The 23,077-nt window shown below is 36.2% G+C and overlaps 1 protein-coding gene across 2 annotated transcripts in view; it reads left to right on the top strand.

Annotated features, from left to right (window-relative positions):
• Positions 1-23,077, top strand: part of ulk4 (unc-51 like kinase 4) — a 227,143-nt gene that overhangs the window by 61,717 nt on the left and 142,349 nt on the right. For both annotated transcript variants that reach the window (XM_002940722.5, XM_018094985.2), the window contains 4 exons: positions 1,352-1,459; positions 5,457-5,540; positions 19,702-19,863; positions 21,901-22,083. In XM_002940722.5, the coding sequence (XP_002940768.2) occupies positions 1,352-1,459; positions 5,457-5,540; positions 19,702-19,863; positions 21,901-22,083 (537 nt within the window). The remainder of the gene's footprint in view (positions 1-1,351; positions 1,460-5,456; positions 5,541-19,701; positions 19,864-21,900; positions 22,084-23,077) is intronic.

The following is a 23,077-nucleotide window of genomic DNA, read 5'->3' as shown; positions in this document are numbered from 1 at the left end:
CATTTGTTTGTGGGACTTTTTACATTCAAGCCCTGCTTGCAGCTCCAACCTTGGATTGTAGCAAATACATGTCCACCCCAAATCTTATGTCAATTGCTTTTGCAGAACTACCGTATTAAACTCACAGTGCCAAAAACACTGGCGAGCAAGACATAATATCCATGGCACACTGGGTAACTTGTTGCAATTACTTGCTTCACCAATGTTGGTCTTCTGTGAAGTGCAGTGTTGCACCAAAGCCATCAAATAATTATCTGGCAGAAACCAGGCTATCATTTTTAATAGCTTCTCTAAAATACTACACTCACACTGTATAAACTCTCTGAAAATCTTTTTTTAGTGTAACCTTAAATGACAAAATCACCTATGTGTGTGGCTGAAATACTAATACTGCCTTTTCATATCAAGTCACAGCCATTAAATGGATTTTTTCTGCAGTCTGCATCCCTGATTATCCGCTACTTTTACAGCTGATTATGTGAAGAGCATCATAAAAGACAACGTTAATACCTGTTAATGTAACATTTGGATGAGTATTCCTCAGTAAATAGTGCATAGGCATTCATGTGCTCCAACACAAGCATTCATTTACAGTCATATACATTTACACAGGCACTCACTGAGACACAGAAATGTTCAGTAGCTTCTATAAGGGGAATGCTTTCTTTATCAATTTTCAAATTTGTGAATTTTAGAGGTTTTTGGGGTTTTTTTACATTCAAATAAACTCATTTTTACTAAACTCGAATGCTTAGTTATTTAAAGAATAATATATAAAAATTTGATTGAAGGAAACCGTAAAAAATTGGGTCTACAAACTCAGTGGGTCAAACTCAAAAAATTTAAAAGTTTCAGTAACTAATGTGACAGAAATTACATCACTAAGCACTGATTATAACTGATGACATCACTAATCACCGTTTATAATTATAATATAATTTACAGGATATTCATGGCACTTGCGTATTATATAGTGGATAATGTACCCCATACTGTCATTTATAAAGATATTAGAAGTCAAGGAGTTATGTAACCATATAAAAGCATGAGGCCAAATGCTGAGTACAGGTCACATAACTTAGACCATGTTCTTAGGCTCAGAAACAAAGGGAGGTTTTTACCACTTAAACCTTGTTACATCTGTGAATGAAAGGCTAAGAGCCATAGAACATGGTCCGAGTGCTAGTTCCTATTTATTCCCTGATACTTTTGATTTTTTTTTACTCCACATCAGTTGTCTTAGGGTAATGGCCCCATGCCAGGGAAATGACTTAATGAATTGTTAGTTAAATTTCAACCTGCATTCATGTCACTGTACTATTTAGTTATGTATATCTGTAAAATTTTGCAGGCAATATCCTTACTTACTGAGATGGTAAGAGACAATTTTAGGAACAGCAAGTTGAAACAATTGCTCCTGCCAGCACTTGGAGAACTGATTTATGCAGTTGCTGTACAAGTAAGTAATGTGTATTTTTCTGTAGTGTCTATAAAAGCGTGGTTCATCACTATAATCTAAAATTCATTTATGACACTAATGATTTTAATTAATGGGTAATAAATATAATGCAACAATGCCAAATCCCAGTGGTTGAGTACCGAGTCTAGCTTTTCTTGAACATGTTTTTAAGATTTTTTTATTAGCGCATTATACCATTTTATAGCATTGACCCTTGTTACATTACCTTTATGTCCCAGATGTTATTGGGCAAGGGCATACTGTATTTGACCAAGCTTGTATACGGCTCAAGTATGGGTTAAACTCAGATCCAAATGAAATTTATTTGACATAAGAGGCTTCCCAATGTTCTATAGACCAGTCACTTAATGTCCATATAACACTTGCCCAGTGGGTATTTGCTTCATTAGTAAACCAGGAGTTTATGTATTTTACTGACAACATGCAAGGGCTGAAACTCTTCATTTGCTATAAATACAAAACTATATAGTTGAAAAAAGTATTTGTGAAATATGTTCCAAGGGGCCGTAATATTGAAGTTGCCCATAGAAACCAATCAAGTATTTGCTTTGATTATCTGGCTTGAAGTATGCATATCAAACTAATTGCTAATTGGTTGCTGTGTGCAACTGAACTGGTTGCAATTAAGCACCTATGATATTACATTTACCCTCACAAGTAAAATGTATAAACCTAAAAATGCATATATGAAGGAACCCACAATAAAAAAAGCATCTTATTATCTATTATTATATTTTGTATTCACCAGCAACATTTGAATGCAAGTTATACACTCCCAAAAATTACACATTTTACTATTATAAAAATGAAATACAATTTATCTGACCAGTACATGGTATGTGCCTATCCTCTTCCTTTAGACCTGGGTAGGATAGGTTACTTGTATGAAGTTGTTGTAGGGCACAGTGTCAGTAACTGGTCTCTTCTGGTTCCCCTTCCTACAAGGTATTGCCAGTGAACAGTCCGTAGTGTTAAAATGGTTTATCCCAATGCTTGTTCACAGGGAGACATGACATTAATCCCATCACAAAAACTGTACCCTAAAAGCCTAAGGCTTAGGAAGGGAACATGATGTTTATTGGCAAATCATAAGGCTTTGTTCATTTAATTTTGATTGCAATACCTTCTACTTTTAAGGAAAATTAAATCTTAACTAAAGATGTAGGTTAGAAATGTTGTACATTATGTTTTGGGCTTCTGTACCAGCCCAAGGCAACCACAGCCCTTTAACAGGGAAGATCTCTGCCTCCGAAGATGCCCCCAGTAGCTCCCCATCTTCTTTTCTGCTGATTCACTGCAAATGCTCTGTGCTGCTGTCAGTTACTAAATTTAGGGACCTAATCACAATATACTGTTTATGTAGAATATTTCACGATATAAGACTGATTAGTATTTTTTTCAGATTCACATTATATAGAAGCTCAGAAACCAGTGCAATTAGAATCAGAATTGAAAAATAATTTGCGATGACCTCTAAGCTTAACTTCTTAACAGCTGCCCAGAGCACGCTAAGCATGTGAGTGCCACTAACACTTCTAACAAAATCCAACATGGGGAGCTCCTCTGAGAACTGTAAAGACCTGGCTTTAGGTTGCTGCCTTAAAGGAACAGTAACACCAAAAAATTAAAGAGCTTTAAAGTAATAAACATATAATGCACTGTTGCCCTGCACTGGTAAAACTGGTGTGTTTGCTACAGTAACACTACTATAAATTTATATAATAAGCTGCTGTGTAGCCCCGGGGGCAGCCATTCAAGCTGGAAAAAAGGAGAAAAGGCACAGGTTACATAGCAGATAACAGATAAGTTCTGTAGAATACAATAGTGTTTTATCTGTTATCTGCTATGTGCCTGTGCCTTTTCTCCTTTGAATGGCTGCCTCCATGGCTACATAGGAGCTTATTTATATAAATTATAGTAGACTTTCTGAAGTAAACACACAACTTTTACCAGTGCAGGGCAGCAGCACATTATATTTTAGTTACTTTTATACACTTTCATTTTTTGGTGTTACTGTTCCTTTAAGTTTAGTATATAAAATGTGGCATCTCTAGCCATATTCATTTTTTTAAGTTTAATTCTCCTTTAAGGTCATTTTAAACAGGCTTATGGTAAATACTACAAAAGGAGAGGGTTCTTAAACTTTTCCACACCAATCTAAGTTTTTCCTTAAGAAAAGATAGGGAAGTCGATGCTGTGTAGTTTCAGTTCAGATGTAATGTCGGTGCACCAGCATAAAAATATAGTAGAACTGCGATTTTACATTTCCCAGCAGACCATGTAAAAAAAAGTGTAAATTCCAGGAAAATGTTTAATCCCAGGGGAAAAAAACACAGCTTGCCTCAATGGGATTATGATAAAACAACACCAATTCTGGAAAAAGTCAAATCCAGGGACATAAAAACGGGGTTCTACTGTATGTTGTGTTTTGCTGAACAATTATACTTAATAATACCTAATACGTATTTACTTTATTACATCATTCCTTAGTGTGGCTTTCAAATTGCATGTCTGTGTCAGCATTGTCATTCTCTTAACTTTCTTTGTTATATACATATATATATATATAAATATTTTTTTTTACATTTCCTTTAACAAATAATAGACTATCAATGTTGCTTGACATAGAATAATTTTGCGCTTGACAGAAAATAATATAATCTACTTTTCACTACATTTGAAGCAGATTTCATGCATGAACTAGAAAATCATATTATGTATCCATTTTATGCCATTTATGCCATTTTAGTCCAGCAGCCCATGGGCACAATGGTTGTTGTTTTGTAGACTGCTCTGCATGTGTTGATCTCACCTTGCCTGAAAGCATGATATCAAAGTTACCCTTATGTCAAGATAGTTCTGCCATATGCTTGCAGTGTGGTTGTTGTTTATCCCAACAATATTATGCTTCTTGCCACCAGTGTCGTACTGGGAACCCAGGGGCCCACCAGAAAACCTTAAACCCTAGGCCTGCTTTCAAAACTATTTTTCCTCCTTTCCTCACCCAACCTCTTTATTCTCCTAGTCTCTTTTATTTATATGCTAGCATATATCTTCCATTTATTTCTCCTCTTTCTTCCCATTCAGAAATAGGGAATGATCATGAAACAGGCCAAATGGTCAGGAGCAGGAGGGCCCACTTACACCTGGGCCCACCGGGAGTTTTCCTGTTTTTTCCCAGGGCACAAGCAATACTTGGAGCTTGGCAAGGATCTCCTTAAGGCGCCAATACACCTTAAGAACCGCTCGAGACGATGCAGTCCCGGTTCCGACTAGATTTTTTTAACCTGCCCGATAGAGATTTGGCCGATTTAAGGCCAGATATGGGTCGGGCAGGCCCGTCGGTAGTGCCCATAAATGGGTCGATTAGCTGCCAAATCGGTCTTTTCTGTGGCCAACCAGTGACAAGTTGGCCACGGAAAAGAATTTACAGTACATCACTTTCTTGTATGGACTATGTGTGTCTTAGCCAGCTCTGACTTATGAGAAAGAACATGCTAGCTATTCCTGCACGTGCCAGATTTCACTATTACAGAAGAAATCCTAACGTAATTGTAAAAATAAGTATCAAACATTTAAAAAAAACATTTTAAAATTTAACTAGTAAAGTCTTGATTTCATTAACTTATAATGGAAAGGATGCTCCAAGCTGCTTAGTGGTGCAAGTCATTTCCTGGCATCAAGCAGCATTCATCATAAGAACTGAGCATGCATGCTGCTAATCATTGCTGAGCCATGGACTTCACATTTGCTACTTGGGGTTGATATCAGTATCCCAAAATGTATCTATATAAACATCAGACAACTCTTAAACATTATATCTAATTTATATATGGTATGTTGGAAATATTTTTCAGCTGTTTTCCCATTACAACACATTATGGTAGTTAATATATTTTTCTTCCATTTGCTGTCAGGTAGGGTCTTAGTAATTTGCACTGTAAGGATCAATGCTGCTCTTTGCACTTGATTACAGGAGGAAAAAAAGGAGCACTCCAGAGAAAGCTGGAACATTCCCCTGGCTGCCTACACTGTGCTAATGAGGTGCCTAAGGGAAGAGGTAAGAATTCTTTATTGTCCTTTCTAGAAATTCTCCACTGTAATAGCCCCTCAGGCATTATCCACGAACAGTAGCCTGCAGCAGTAGAGTATCGTGTCAAGCAGCTATCACTGTATAATTTAAATAGTAGCCATAAAACTTAGACACAGAATGAGGAACTGACATTGCCCTAATGCTTCAAATTAACAGTTTTAATTGATGTCAGAATAACATGTATACTATAGCTAAATACAGGTATAGGACCCATTATCCAGAATGCTCGGGACCAAGGGTATTCCGGATAAGGGGTCTTTCCGTAATTTGGATCTTAATACCTTAAATCTACTAAAAAATCAATAAAACATTAATTAAACCCAATAGGATTGTTTTGCATCCAATAAGGATTAATTATATCTTATTTGGAATCAATTACAAGGTTCTGTTTTAATTCTACATAGAAAAAGGAAATCAGTTTTAAAATTCTGAATTATTTCATTAAAATGGAGTCTATGGGAGACAGGCATTCCGTAATTCGGAGCTTTCTGGATAACGGGTTTCCGGATAAGGGGTCCGATACCTGTATTGTATTATAAAGCTAGTGGTAAGCTACAAGCAAACCCAGCTGTTCCAGAGGTTGTAAACTGAGTTCAGAATTTAGTTTGTAGTTTAACAAATGGCCCTTGTGAGACCTTAAACACTGCAGCAGTGTAGGAAGATCAACTCACATATTTATTGTATTAAATAGCTTTTCATATGTTTGTCACAATAAATGTGTATAAAACCAAAATATTTCATTATTTCAGCTTCAGTCATGTATAAGAAATTATAATCACCATCAAAATCGTGGCACTAGAAATCTCTAAATGCCTATTTGACACTGCTGCTTCTTTCAACAAAGCCCAAGGCAAAAAACATTTTCTTGCTTGGGTAGGAAAACTCATAATAATCATTGTACTCATGACATGATTATATTTTGCAGATCAATAAAATAATATTTCCAAAGCCAAATAGAAAAAAAGAGCAAAACTGAAACCCTTCACAACCTCTTGCCACACATTTTCCTTTTTCTGGACAGTTTCCAAGGTTGAGTAATGAACATGTATTTAGCTGTCACTGTCTGACATGCAACCTCTAAAACATGTTCATAAATAGCCTTTAAATAGCAGGAGGTAACAGCATTCTGCCACACAAATCCAGATTATGCTACTTAACACAGTTATGAAGTCAGGAGGTGAACACGCTGGATCCGTCAGCATCGCACCCTATATAATATTTTACATGCTAAGCATAATGGCATTAGCTAAGATTTTATTAGCCCATCAGTGAGATTTGGAGAAAAGAATTCTGTCTTAGTATAAAAAAAACAGCTGTGCACTTTAATGATGCCACAGTGAAGATTACTGCTGACCCAAAGCATGCTGAGTTGTGTCTAGTATACCATTTTGGCTTATCAACAATGGTGTGACCAATTTACAGGGCACACAGGTGATTTTAGATTTTGGGCTACTTACACTAAAGGTGCCATTTGCTAACGTTCATATTTTTTCCACAATTCCTGTAATTTTGTGCTAAAACTTGAATTTTCTTGTAAAAACCCCTTATTTCTTGCCACTTATGCATCAAAACCACGTAAACTGCAAAAAATGTAAATGTAAAATTATGCCATGTATAGCTGTAGATCATGTAGAAGTCAAGGGCAGTTGTCTGAGCCAAATTGTAACAATCTTTATTTAATTTGGGGGGGGGGTTTAGAGGTTTTCAGTTTTATTTTGTTTGTAAGCCTGCAAAAATTCTTATGAAGACGGAAAAACCCTCAGAGGTTTTTGTGTTTTTTAGGTTTTCATTCTGCATTTTAATTTGTTTGTGCTTTTGCAAATTGTGTCTTTTAATAAATGACTAGACATTCATGGTTTTGGTGGAACTTACTTTATTTGTGGTTTCAAAAAGCTCTAAAACCAAGAAAATCTAAATGTTGATAAATCTGCCTTCATCATAATGACCCTCGCAAAATTTTCAGATATGTTAAAAAATAAAGTATTTACTTTACTGCAGTATCATTGCCAATTTCACATTCTGAACAGGGAGGAGCCATATATTTAAAAATGTCATAATTATGACTTTTAAACTCATAATCATGACTTTTAATCTCATAATTATGACTTTAAAAAGTCATAATTCACCGGATTTTTTTTTTTTTTGGTGGCCCTACTGCTCTTCCGTAGTTTGACACCTGGAAGGTTTAATAATACCTCATAGCTCTAATCAAGCTAATCCAATCAACATATCAACAGCTTACCTTTATGAAGTCTCTGATCTCATGCTGGTTATGATAAATAGATTATGCTGACTGGAACAAGATTCAGGGGTATTTAACTCCAGAAAGATCTTTGTACAAGTCATTCTGAATTTAGAAACCAAATGACTAGAAAAACGTCTTCAAAGGGAAAAAAAAATTATATCAAGTCCAGTTGATTAAACTTATTACTATAGATATTTATGTCAGAGCTTTTTTTAAACATCTTAAATGCACCAAAAAATTCAATATCAAAAATCTAACACATAAAATATTACAGGTGGGACATGGGACCTGGGGTTTTCTGAATAAGGGGTATTTCCATAATTTGGATCTCCATAGTTTAAGACTAAAAAAATCTGTTAAACATTAATCACACCCAATAGGACTGTTTTACCTCCAGTAAGGATTAATTATACCCTAGTTGGGATCAAATGTTATTTCAATATTTTTGCCGAGGTGTTTGACACTTTTTTTTTTCAGTCTCTGTCCACTGTGCAATAATGGAAATGTAACAGTGCTACATGACAGCTTTCCTCTTGTAGTTCATTGAGTAATAGACACAAGTAGTATTATTCAGAAATATAAAAGTGCCATGGAAGCTAATGAAGAATCTAATTAGAAACCTTTTTTATTTTTTATGCTTTGACTATATTAGCTCAGTTGCCCTGTAATACAAAAGGCACTATTTTCTCAGTTTCATTATAGGGCATCTCTTTGTGAAACTATTAATTTTCATTTTTTATTCATTATACCCAGTTACATTCCTTGCATACAAATTAGCAGACAACACAATTTATTAGGAGCATTCTGTGTTAAGAAATAGTCTGGTTTATAGCATAAAACTGTATATATGTAATAAAGGGGGTAAACGCTTATTAATATTAATAATTTGTATTAATTAACATTAATAACAAATATAAATACATATGTAGGATCAATGATTAAACCTTCTGATAGACTGTTAGTGAGCAATAATATACACACACAAGTAATAATAGAATTAAATAGATTTACTTATCTTAGTACGATTATAGTTAAAGCATAGCCAGTTCTGCATCAATTCAGCACAATCGGAGAGCCCCACAACCTTTGTTGCAAGACCTTCAGGTTCCTGATAACCAAGCGATGATCTAAATGTTCCAGCACTCGTTCAGGAGTCCTAGGCGAAGCTACTGACTCATGGTGGAGGCTCCCTTTTATACCATAGTTCTTAGCACTATGCTGACTTTTGCAATATTGTTTACAAACTTTTGTCATGAACATATACAATAGTTAGCTTTGTAGCAGGCCTTTTTATTGTTTATTCCAAGGATATTTGCTGGGTAACAATACATGTGTTTACTGTTTATCCAGCAATATACATAGATCAAAGACATTGTACCTTGAACATTTGACAATAGCTGTCCCAAAATCTGCTGCTTTTACTTGACTCAAACCTAAGATTTGATTCATATGTCAAAGCAGATATATATATTGTAAATCATTATAAAATCAATAGAAAATCCACAGTGCTACAATATATTTAACTCTGATCTTGCCCATTTACACACCATGGGGCACATTTACTAATCCATGAATGTCCGAAAAGCGTCCGAATGCGTTTTTTTCGTAATGATCGGTATTTTGCGACTTTTTCGAGCGCTCAATACGAAAAAGTCGCGACAATTCGCGAAAGTCGTAATGGCTATGAAAAAGCCGCGACAATTCACAAAATTTGTAATGGCTATGAAAAAGTCGCGACAATTCACGAAAGTCGTAATGGCTATGAAAAAGTCGCAACAATTCACGAAATTTGTAACGGCTACGAAAAAGTCACAAAAAATACAAAAAAGTCGCAAAATGTTTGTTTTCCAATCCAAATTTTTCCCATTCGGATTCATGGATTAGTAAATCAGCCCCCATGTGTCTCAACCTTTTTTCCTGAATACTCAAATGGATATACTAAGTTAGGGGCACCTCTTTAGATATTCAATGGCATAAAACATACATATACAGAGCTGTAAAAAATCATGTGCCTTTTGCCACAAGGGCAGAAGTACTAAGGTTAATGCCAGGCAGGGCCAAATCAACCCCAACGCTGGCATCAGCCTTTCCCTGCACCTGGAGCCCTAGCCTTGGTGCCTGCGTTTACCTGCAGGCTGAGAAAGAGACCCCGGTCTTGTCATCAAAAGGGCTCCCCCTGCCTATCCCACATGAATTCACCTCTGTATTCATGAGGCAAATTAAGACCAATACAAAGACCTGTGGCTGTTTTTGAAAGTGGAAAACTCATTATCTAGAAAGCTCCAAATTACTGTAAGGCCCATCTCCCATAGAGTCCATTTTATTCAAATAATTCACATTTTTATTCTGTAATAATAAAACAGTACCTTGTACTTGATCCCTACCAAGATAGAATTTATCTTTATTGGAGGCAAAACAATTCTATTGGGTTTATTTCATGTTTAAATGATTTTGAGCAGACTTAAGGTATGGTGATTTAAATTAGAGAAAGACCCCTTATTCGTAAAACCCCAGGTTGAGTGTTTTGGATAACAGGTCCTATACTTGTATTACTTACTTGAATTAGTTGCATGCACCTTTATACTGGTTGTTTTTAAACTTAATAATGGGAATTAAGTTAGTTAGCAACATGTAAACAAGTGTAAGCTTCAGTCTATAACATATATATATATATATATATATATATATATATATATATATATATATAATTTACCCCTCTTACTAGGGTTACAGTTCTTTTGAGAAACAGACAAATAATCACACCAATAGGTATATTCAAAAGAGAATATATTGAATAACAAATCAATCGATTCTTAGAATTAAATGATTAAACTAAAACAATATATTTAAATTATTTACAGTTACAGATTAATAATAACATCTACATTATTATAGCTACCAACAAACACAGAAGATGGTAGTCTGGTCCCTTTTCTCTAGCCAGTAGATCAAACACATTGTTTCCATGACATGCATTAACTTACTGTGCACTGTTACTTTTATGCATGAGAAAGAGTACTGATTGCTGTATTTCTAATGTAGCTTGAAAATCCCACTGGTCTTGCAGTATCCATAAAGACCTGTGTGTTTTAATATTTGACAGCATTAGGATATAGTGTAGTTGTACATCTAACAAGATTGAAAACGTTGGCCCTATTTTAAACATAAAGATGTTTCTACTACCATCCATAAAAGTGCTGGCATGTGCTCATTTGAAAATCTTGCGATGCCAAAACAAGAAGATTATTTGTTGTGGACATCCCAGGCTTTACTAGTGACTATAAATTCAAATTGTTTAGGAAGAAATGCAATTGTAAATTAGAAGATAAACGTTTTATGGTTTCTATGTTTGTGTTGAAGCAGGACATGCCAGGAGATGCCAAAGAGTACATCAATCGTTGCATTAAGAATGGATAGGAAACTCTTTCCTTAGTTTTTTTTATTATATAGATTTCTAAAAGAGAGAAGTAAGTGTTGCACTGCAAAGATTTTTTAGCAAAAACCTTGCTGAGAAATTATAACTTTGATTTGGACCTTTGGGAATGTCCTGTTCTAAGAAGCTTTTTAATCTGTTTTCAATTTTAAATATTATTTTTACAATTCGTTAATTATTTGCCAAGGAGCAAATCCCTGTGTGGATCAAAACATTGGCGTTGTGGTAATATTGGTTGCTATATAAATTTAAGCCACTTGTTGAATAAGAGAGTCCTAAGAGACTATTATTTCTGATATGGCAAAATGCACAAGTGAAGATCAGAAAAAGCATTCATTTGGTCTTCGGGCAAACATTTTAACTTGGTTACCTATACATACATAGTAATAAACTCATCAACATCAGCAACAATACTCAGGTTTGGTCCTCATAAAATGTGACTGCTAGACTAGTCCTGCACTTTTTCCTCTATGTATGTTGCCTTCAGGGATCCACTCCTTGAAAGTTAATTTTTGCATTACAGGATTCTGTCACCTATTATTGTCATAGCTTTCTTCAGGGTGTGCCCTATGTCTTGATGTTGCCTATTCGTACTTGGCTTGTCTAGTGTCATCTTGGATTGCCCTTTGCCAAATTGCAACCTTGCCAATGCAAATTGTTCCTATTTTCTCAGGTGTTCTGATTGCTACATCCAGCCTGACTGTATGGTGGTTCCTGTCAGCTAAATCTGTCATTATTAAGCTGATGAAGCTTACCTTATCTACATGATCTAAATCAGTGCTGTCCAACTTCTGTTGTACCGAGGGCCGGAATTTTTCCGACCTACGTGGTGGAGGGCCGATAATGGAAGCCAGTTTTGACCACTCCCCTTTTTGAAACTGCACCCACTTGAAACCACACCCATGTTATCACATGACCATACCCATATTAATGGTTGTAGTACAGCAAAAACCTGCCATACTCTGCCTGCCCTACCCTGCCTGTGTGCCATACTCTGCCTGCCCTACCCTGCCTTTGTGTGTGCCATACTCTGCTTTCCCTACCCTGCCTGTGTGTGCCATACTCTGCCTTCCCTACACTGCCTGCGTGTGCCATACTTTCACTGTGTGTGCCATTCTTGGCCGGTTTGTGCCAAACTTGGCCTGTGTGTGCCATACTCTGCCTGCCCTACTCTGCCTGTGTGTGCCATACTCTGCCTGCCCTACCCTGCCTGTGTGTGCCATACTCTGCCTTCCCTACCCTGCCTGTGTGAGCCATACTCTGCTTGCCCTATGCTCACACACAGGCAGCCTACAGTGACACAATGCTGGCACTGCTCCTACAGTCTGCACAATAACTATATATTGAAAAACTTTTTAATTGCAGTACCACCTCAGTATATGTTCTTTTTGTAGTATGCAGGGATTATTTGTGGGTTTCTACTGCTCCTGAGGTGTGAACAGGGGAACAATGGGTGTGATTACAGCCTGAGACTGAGGTGTGAACACTGCAGGGGGTGAACAATGCAGAGATTAAAAGGTGTGAAAACACAGGGAATTACATATTTAAACAATACAGCCTGATTACAGCCTGAATCTGAGGTGAGAACCATGCAGGGGGGGGCAGTTAATCTCAGTACTGATACCATTTAAAGTTTACACAAGAGTAAGCCATCAAAGCAGCCAGACAGGTGGGGGGCCCACACAGAGGGGGGTCCAGTTGGACAGCACTGATCTAAATGAATGTTTTTGTCTACTGTTGACATACAGTATTACAAGTAAATAAAGGCTACCTACCTGCAATCCTACACTGTCACTTACACCTTGGTCTTCATTCTCCTCATGGTGTTGTTGTCATCTGAACTTACCCGCTCAGGCTTCATGCTGGTCCTTGTGTATGCTGTCACTTAGGGCATATTTATTAACATTCTGATTTTTTGTGATTTAGAGTTTTATTTTTAAGCCACACCTAAACTCATTTTCCCTAAAACCATGAATGTCTAGTCATTTATTAAAGGATCTAAATTGAAAAAGCACAAATTAATTAAAATCGAAAAGGAAAATAAAAAAGCACAGAAACCACATTTTTCATGTTTTTTATGTTTTTCCACAAATCTTCATGGACTCTAAAACCACAAATAAAGTTTGTTACAATGGGCCTCTCCCTACAATTCATAATGCTCATATTGAAATATAGAGTAATGGTTATCTCAATACCATGATCCCATATAGACCATCTTTTTAATTCCTATATTTTAATGCCCATGCCCACTTGCATGGGGAGAGTCACTGCCATGGAGACGCAAAGCTAGATCTCCCATAGTGGCGCACCTGCTTAAGAGGGGCTTAGCACTCGTGCTGGGAGAAGCGTTGCTAGGGAGATGTGAGGCCAGAAACCCTGTAGTGTTTAGATTAAACATCTCCATGGAAATGCTTCTCAGTATACGCATACAGAGTGGAAATTAGGTGGGGGTGTTGCACTGGGTATGATACTTACCTGGGTGGGTTCCTAGGGGCATGCATGATTGGTCCGTTCAAACTAGGGGGGCGGTCCTTTGTCTGTTTAATTTTCCCCATGATCTGCCTGACCTTAATGCCTTTGAAAAAGCTCCAGCTTGCCGAGTGAAACGTAAGTCAGGCACTTATTTTAACTTAGCTGGGTAGGCTAAGCACCGTGTTTAAGCACTGTGGGTGCTGATGGTGTGGGAGAGAGGAAGGTGTGGTAAAGGGTGCGTAGTAGTCCTAAACGATGTTGGTGGGTGGCATGGTGTGTCATACAAACCAGCACAGGTAGAGTTAACCCCGCACTTACTTTTCTCCCTACTTGCTCTCCTTAAAGGAGAAGTATAGGCTAGTAAAGCCTAAACTCATTTTCACTAAAACCATGAATGTCTAGTCATTTATTAAAAGATTTAAATTGAAAAAGCACAAATCAATTAAAATTGAAAAGGAAAATAAAAAAGAACAGAAACCACATATTTTTCATCTTTTTTATGTTTTTCCATAAATCTTCATGGACTCTAAATCCACAAATAAAGTTTGTTACAATGGGCCTGGGACAACTTCCATTGACTTCTAAATGCCCTTGACAGCTTTTAGAGGGCAAGGTTTTGTTTTGGTGTTTTCGTGGTTTTATGCTTAATAAATCATGAATAATTTGTGTTTGTCTTACACAAAAAACTGAGTTTTAGCTCAAAAAAAAAAAAGAAATATGAACATAGTCCATCCACCTCACAAAGTGGTGCCTGTGTCAGAAATAGGCTACTAAAACTGTTCCTTCATTCCTTCTCCCAAACCATCCCTGGTGTGTTCAAGGTTGCCTAGCCAGAGAGAGGGTCCAGATGCCATTGTACCTTACATGATTTTTATTTTAACTATGTAACTCGGCAACATGCACTATAGAAACATTCTGCATTAAAAACCTAGTGTTTTTTAGGGCCAAATAGAGTGATATACCAGATAAGATTTGGAGGTCCATTTATCAACATTTTGGTTTTAGTGGTTTTTGAAACCACAAGAAAACTGATTTTTACTAAAACCACAAATGCCATTGACACACAAAGTGTGACATATGTGCAACTAGCACAAACAAGGAAAATACCACACTGGCAACAAGGGTTTACACAGGGGTTTATTACAGTAGTAAACGTTGGAAAATCAGGAACAGGACAATAGCATGTGAGACCCACAAGGCACAGTTACACTCCCCGGGCAGTACACAGTTAAGACCACAGTTCCTGCAGGAAATTCCACAGACTATGGCAGAGAGATATTTTAGGACATTTCCAGGATTAAGGGCACAGAGTTCCTTTGACTAAATATCTACAGGGTGACAGTACTTTGGCTGGCAGAGTTCCACAAATTCTTAGTCCCTCTTACTGGAAGGGTCACCCAGACAGTTGGGGGGAATCTTCCTGCCACAGCCAGAGTAGAATCCAGAGGTCCGCAGTCCTGGGAGGTAGGGGAAATCCAAACTTTTTGGAGGGAATCTTCCTGCTGTAGCTAGGGTAAATTCCAAGGGAACGTGGGGGGGTGTCCTGCCACAGCTAGGTCACACTCCAGATGACCAAAAGACTGGTCTCCACCCCTCTCCTCTGTTATTTCTACCCTGCATCTGGTGACTCTGCCCTTTCCCACAACCCCAGGGGTTGATTGGCAGGAAGGCTAGCTCTGCTTCTGCTCACCCTACCCTAGGAACAATTGGCAGGGGCCCTGACTCATTTTTAGGGGAGAGGGATAAACCCTGGAGGGCTTACCCATCTTGGCTTTGGAATGTACTGGCCAGTTAGTTCTGGGTATAATACTGGCCAGTAGAAGGGCTCTTTGTCACAGCCAAGTAATTTATCAAATCAGCCTAATATAAAAACAATACGAATCCATAAACCTTGTTTTGTAGGAATTTTAGTATGAAAGCGATGGAAAAACCTGAAAACCTTTAAAACCACAAAGCAAAGAAAGAGTTTCCAATTGGAAAAAGACTGTTCCAGTTGACTCCTACATGACCTTGTCAGCCTTTAGATAGCAAGGTTTGTTATTGGTGTTTTTTGGGGTTTTTATTCTTATAATTAATTTAACAACATTAAAGTAGAGTAATTCGTATAATCCACGAAAATACAGTTTGTGAAACAAATACGAAACAAATACGAAAGTTAGTGAATGGGTACCATAATGTCTACTGGGGAACAAGAGGATTAAACTACTTAGTACTTGTCTTTGCATTCACAGGGTTAAGAAGATGCAAAAAATTTCTTTTTTTTTTTTTTTTAAATGTTTTTCTTAATTTATTTTTTTTAAAAAGTTTTTATTATCTATTCCTTTTTTGCATAAAATTATGCAGATTATGCACATTTCCAAGAATGTTGAATATTCATTAAAAAATTATTGATGTTAAAATGATAGGAATTCCATGATTTATTCACAGATCACAAATGAAGAACTTTTTAAATCCAACATTCATTTTTTTCAACATTTATTAGATTTGTCTTTGAGGTTATAGAAATGTATTGTGGTTTCCTTAATATTTTTACATATTGCCTGCCTATGGGTCTGCCTTACTGTTTTATTAAACAGCTGGGGATCTGGAGCCCTTTATTTAAAATATTAATTCATTTTCTACTTTTATGGTTTATAGTCCTAATGGTTTTTAGCCTTGGACAGTGTCTTGAGCTTGCTGACCTTGTATTGTTCCAGATGGTTTTTAAAGCCTTAAAACCGGCACCCTTGTGATTACTGTTGCAATGTTAATAAGACTTGTGCTTTGTCTTGTTTTTTAATGCGTTCATTCTGCTATTTGGATCTTTCCAAAGTAGAAATTTTAGTTTTAATCCTGCAGGAGAAGCCTAATGCTGTATTCAGTTTAGAACATGTAATTAAAATAAATAACCAAAACCACAAGGGTATCAAGTGTCTGGCTGAAAATTGTGGCCTGGCATAATAAAATAACATTCTTCTATCTATCTATCTCTTATAGGAACCTTGCATGTCTGACTTTCACTGTTGCCTTGTACAACACCATAAAGTATTCTTTTAAACACCTTCCAAAAATAGAGAATTCCTGGTTTTGTTTTTTTAATAAATAGATAATGTTCCAAATTCATGTAGGTGAGAACAGTTTCTTAAAAAGATAATTAATTGGAGTATTATTAATTTTGCTAGATGCATCAGTTAACCTTGAACATTTCTGTACAACCGTTAGAGGCAGATTTATCAAAGTGTGAAATACAAACTAACCTCAAGGTAAACTCCAAAGGGCTTATTTACCAATTTTCGAGTTTGTGAATTGGAGAGGTTTTTTTCAAATTAGAATAAACTTGCATTTAAAAAAAATGTTTGCTAATTGTTTATTCAACACATAAAAAAAACTTTTACACCTCAAATTTGTAAGTTTACAAACTCAAATAAACCTTGAAAAACTCAAAAAAGGACTACTCCTATTGACTTCTACATAACTCGCAAGCTTTTAGATGCCAAAGTTCTGAGTTTTTGGGGTTTTTTCACACTTAAAGGAGAAGGAAATGTAAAAAACTAAGTAAGCTTTATCAAAAAGGTCTATGTAAATACGGCCCTAAGCACTCACAGAAACTTCACAGGATGTATTCTCTACCTCTACAGTATGTTATAATGGTGACATCATCATGAAATGAATGCCCTGGTGGATTCTCTGTGGTTTTAACACATGCTGTTTGTTACTACTGTATATACTCGAGTATAAGCCTAGTTTTTCAGCACCCAAAATGTGCTGAAAAAGTCACCCTCAGTTTATACTAAAGTCGGGTGCCATGGGTCCCTCCAGACTAGTACCCTCTGTCCTTTGTGTGCAAATTAGGACACCCGCAACCAGACCCTCCAGTGCCCTGGCCCGCTCCCAAATTCATCTTCATCTGCCATCCTCACCTGTCCCATTCTGCCCTAGACATTGCACTTTATATTCTATATAAACTATATATAGTTTTGAAGGATTATAAACTTTGTGTTTTAGCTTGGTTGCTGATTAAGCTAAGGGGGTTGTACTCTTAAGGTATGATTGTTTATACGATGTTGTCAACCCTCTTCTCCACTTACAGAGCTAGTTTACTGTTTTTCTGTTTAAATATTTTAAATCATATACCCCACTGATACCTCAATCAATGTAATTTTATTAGTATTTATTTTGATTATTGAAACTTAGCAGTAGCTGCTGTATTTCCCACCCTAGGCTTATACTGGAGTCAATGAGTTTTTCCAGTTTTCTTAGATAAAATTAGGTGCCTCGGCTTATATTTGGATCCGCTTATACTTGAGTATATACAGTAATACAGTACAGTATACAGTAATTGGTTTGTTTACTAAAAGCATAAGAGTTAAATTACAGTACATATCACATTCTTCAAAATCTAAAGCAGTTGCAAACATTAAAAAAGTCATATTAAACATCTGAGATTACATCAAAGGTCAGATTTTGTAGTTTCCGACAAAATCAATCAAGCTCTCTTGCATAATTCAGCCATTAAATAAGCAGTATACCCCCTTGATCAACTTGCGTTCAGTGAATAGGGCTTTTGCTAAACATAGTTTTTCACTATTGTTTTAATCCCTAAAATCTGGGGTGTTTGTTATTTTGTAAGGTAAACATGCCAAACAGGGCAGTTACAGCATGTTTGGTCCTTGGGAGGTAGGTAATCAGTATACAACCTCATGCCAACCCTCTCATTACCTTTTGTTGTGGGATGGCATATGCGGTGCCATGATTTCCCGAAATCCCAGAAGTTACCTCTCAAGGCAACTTCCACGTTTTCGGGAAATCGCAGTGCCGCATGTGCCATCCCATCGGCGACTTACATTCAAGCCGGTGGGATGGCATATCGGGAGATTAGTCGCCCACAACAAGGGAGATTTGTCGCGGGCGACTAATCTCCCTGTCTACCATGGCGTTTATGTGCACTGGAAATCTAATTATTTACATCACAAGGGCCAAACATGCAGTAACTTCAGTTTCCTTGTTTGCTCTATATAGTTTAAGAAAAAATGCACAGCATACATTTTTCAGTATTAAAACAATAGTTAAAGGAATACTGTCATGATTTTTATTGTATAAATTTTTATTTCTAAATTCACTGTTTACATAGCAAATAATTGACTCCACCATTTAATTTTATTCTTGAACCAACAAATATATATTTCTTATAACTGTAATATTGGTATGTAGCAGCCATCTCAGTGCATTGTGCCTGATTCTGAGCTTTCAGATGGAGTCAGCGCTACATACAGTATTAGAACTGCTTTCAGGTAACTTCTTCTACTCCACTTCTTCTTTCTCCTACTCCATGTAACTGGAGGAGTCCCAAGCCCGACTTGGATTTCTTACTATTGAGTGCTATTCTGATATTTACTGGGGGCTGCTATCTTGCTACCTTCCTATTCTGCTTATCAGCTGCTTGGGGGGGAAAGGCAGTGATACCATTCCATCTTGCTGCGCAGCAGTAAAAATGACTGAAGTTTATCGAATTAAAGGTCACATGGTTGTGGTACCCTGGGAAATTATGAATATAGCTAGCCCCATGTGAAATTATAATATAAAATATGAAAAAAAATGTGTTTTTGAAAAATGGATTTCAATGCAGGATTCTTCTGGAGCTTTATTAATTGATGTGCTTTGAAAAAAAACCCAAAAAACACATTTTCCCATGACAGTTTTCCTTTAAGAAGTATGTTCGGCATAAGCCATAATTATTGAATTTATGTTGATTTGAACAAGGAGGTATACTGCCCCTTTAAGTGGGGCCACTACTCTCCTTTTTAGTATATGCTGCATCGTTCCTAATAAGAAGTAACCAGCTCAAAATGGACTTGGTTAGTTACCTGCAAGTTTCTGCTATCCTAAATTTCGTCATATATTCTGGTACTGCAGCTACTAGTAGTAGTAGTCCCTGATGCATCCCCAGTATTCTACATTCTGTACATAATAATGATCAATTTATTTCTCTAACTTTTCAGGAGGAGCCGGTCATACATCATATGACTTCAAAAATTATTGAAAATGTCTGTACAACAAAAACATCTCAAGTCCAAGGGTTCATCACCGGAGATATTGGGCCCTCACTTTGGTCTCTCTTCAACCATTCCACAGTTGATTCCCTGAGGATTAGTGCAATCTCGGTATGAATATATCTAGTGAAAGAACCTTGTAGTTACTTTCTCCCTATGGTTTAGCTATTCAAGTGTAGGCAATGTGGGAGCAGCAGGGCAGCAAGTTTGGATGACGTGTCTCCATTACAAAGTGCCCTCATTTTTCACATTCAGTTGTACTAGTACAATTAAAAGTATGGATCTTGATTGATAGGTGAAGATTTTGGGAATTATTGAAGAAAATTGCACAAACTGAAATTAAATCCATATCACATGGACAGAACAAAAACAATAATGTAAAAGAAATTTAAACCCCAAAATAAACATTTTCCTAAGAAAAGAAAGTATAAGTCATACGTACCTTTCCTAAATACATTTTTTAGAAATATATCTGTCTGTTTGCTTTTCTCTCTCCACTGCTGTCATTTCCACTGAAGGTTCTGATTATTGAGTTTAGCAAGAGCCAGATCACAACAGGCCTGTGAAAAAACCATGAAAGACGTGGTGAAAAATTGAATTGAAATTGTGGAGGAGAACAAATTTCTGTTTCATTTTATGAAGCCACATCTTATTCATATTATTTGTGTGCTATCTTCTGTAAAAACCTCAAATAGTGTACTATTAGATTCAGAAGCTAAAAGTAGTTGATTGGGGTCTGAGACATTGCTAATCAAGGCCGTGGACAATGATAAATAACAATTCTGAATGTTTAAATTGTTTAGATTGGCCTATATATTCTGCTTATTTATTCAGTACAGTTACATTTCCAGCAAAGATCAAATGATTAGGAATCCTGCAGGATATTACTCAATCTTGTAACTCTGCCATGTGTATAACACCAGTAGAGACACATTATATTTACTCATAACTGGAATTATAAAAACATGCATGTAAGTGAGGTATAGAAAAGAAAAAAAATATGGTTTCTTTGTTTTTAATAACTTTTTGATAAATGTCCCTATTTTTCCAGACTTATCCTAGCCAGTGTAAAACAACAGAACTGATTTTTTTTAAAAATGCTACACAATGGAAAAAATAGGACAAATGGAACATTATATGCAGTAAATTCCTAATTCTAATCACAACCTTAGTTATAAAAGGAAATTACATTTTGGGACAGGGAAAATTATTGCCTTCTTTCCTTGTGTGTAATTAATTTTTAGAAATATCTCTTAAAACTCAAGCACAAAAAAATTGTTTTTCTGCTTCTGTTCTTTATATGGTTACCTGTTAATTAATGTTAAAAAAGCTTTCCTGTTTACTGCTTCGGCATTCAATTATTGCTATACAGAATTTAGTTATTAGGTAGTATAGTAAAATACAAATGAGTAAAAATCCAAAAGTCTTTCTTCAAACAGAGGTAGTGTGCATTAAACATATTTTATTATATCTTATATTATTATAGAGAAAATGGAAATTATTTTTGAAAATGTGAATTATATTACAGGTATGGGACCCCTTTCCGGAAACCCGTTATCCAGAAAGCTCTGAATTACGGAAAGCATGTCTCCCATAGACTCCATTTTAATCAAATAATTCAGAATTTTAAAACTGATTTCCTTTTTGTCTGTAGTAATAAAACAGTACCTTGTAATTGATCCCAACTAAGATATAAATAATCCTTATTGGATGCAAAGCAATCCTATTGGGTTTAATGAATGTTTTATTAATTTTTTTAGTAGACTTAAGGTATGGAGATTCAAATTATCCCTGAACTTGCATTACTTTTGTATTTTCCAGGGATAGATGCTTATGTGTGCTACAAAAAAACACAATTCATGTGATCTCAATTGCCACAACAATTAATACATATATATATATTCTGTACTCTAAAGCTTATGTTTTTATGTTTCTTATACTTTTTATTATATTTTGCTACAAAGTTAATGTTTCTAAAGTATCTAAAATGTTTGCTTCTTTTATAACAAATTTGAAGGTAAAAGACTGCTGTTTATCACACCTTTCATTTTTCTTCCATGCACATACCACAGCACAGTTAAGTCTTTTTGGCTAAAATGTACTTCTTTATAAGAAGGCACCATATAATTATTTTCTTTGCTATTTCAGGCTTTGTGTAGGATTACCCGACACTCGCCTGCTGCCTTTCAAAGTGTCATTGAGAAAGTGGGACTTGGATCAGTGATAAGCGCCTTAGTGACAGGGATAGCCAAGGTTCAACAGTACATGCTGACCATGTTTTCCACATTGCTGTCATCTGGAATTCACCTTCAAAGGCTTACTCAGGAAAAGGTATTAATGCCCGTTTTTGTCAGTGTGTGCCGTAAAGATGGCAAATCAGTCAAAGGCTGTTTAAGAAAAAGAATCAATAGAAGTATTTTGTCCTCTAATTTATTACACTTCTAGTACAAATAAAATGACTGCATCTAACAGCAAGTTTTCTTTAGTTTCTCCAATTTGATCAATTTAGTTACATACACACTTACAGAATCTGCATTTCTCAGGCCAAAAGATGGGTTCAGCCTAATACCACCCACCTCAAGGTGGATATATAAAGGAAAAACCCACTTGTTTGGCAACATCACCAAATGAGTGGATCTTCAGTGTATGGTCATTTTAAGTCAAAGACTTGTTGGGGCAATTGTGATGTAGAAATAAAAAAAAAAAACGATATATTCTAGATTAGAGCCGTTTTCTTTAAAGAATTACCCACCAGACAAAATGTGTCTAGCAGACTTGACATGTATAAAACAGAATAAAGTGATTTATCAAATTCCTATTTTTTGAGGAATGTGGTGTCAAATTATCAATTATGAAAAACTTTTTACAGTCAGTAATGGCAAACAACTGCCTCCACCAAAAACAATGTTTTCACCGTTTTTTCACAGGCTGGGAATCGGCTCCTGGCATCAAGCATCTTGTGTGTCTATACTGTATATTCAGTGTTTCAGAGCCAAAATCCACCTTGTGTGCCTGCATCTGGGCTCCAAGGATGATGCTAGTGTAGTGGCTGAACCAAATCAGCCCAGTGTGGATGTAGACTACAAATAAATATAAAACTGGTGACTTCTGTTTCTTTTTAAAAATATGTAAAGCTGTATTTGTACTACATACTTGCTTTTTCAAAGCCAGGAATATTCTTTAAATACATAAGATTCCACAACAATACAGGAATGTTGTTATGCTTTCCACTGCTGCTTGAATTTATGTGTCTGTATTAAGAATTGTAGTCTATCGATAACCTATATTTTAGTAGTTCCCTACAACTTTAGTGCCTTTTTTTCCT

This window comes from Xenopus tropicalis, chromosome 6 (genome assembly GCF_000004195.4).
Source record: "Xenopus tropicalis strain Nigerian chromosome 6, UCB_Xtro_10.0, whole genome shotgun sequence".
NCBI classification, from domain to species: Eukaryota; Metazoa; Chordata; class Amphibia; order Anura; family Pipidae; genus Xenopus; species Xenopus tropicalis.
The sequence above is the reverse complement of the archived record's forward strand: the minus strand, read 5'-3'. Positions and strand labels throughout refer to the sequence as shown.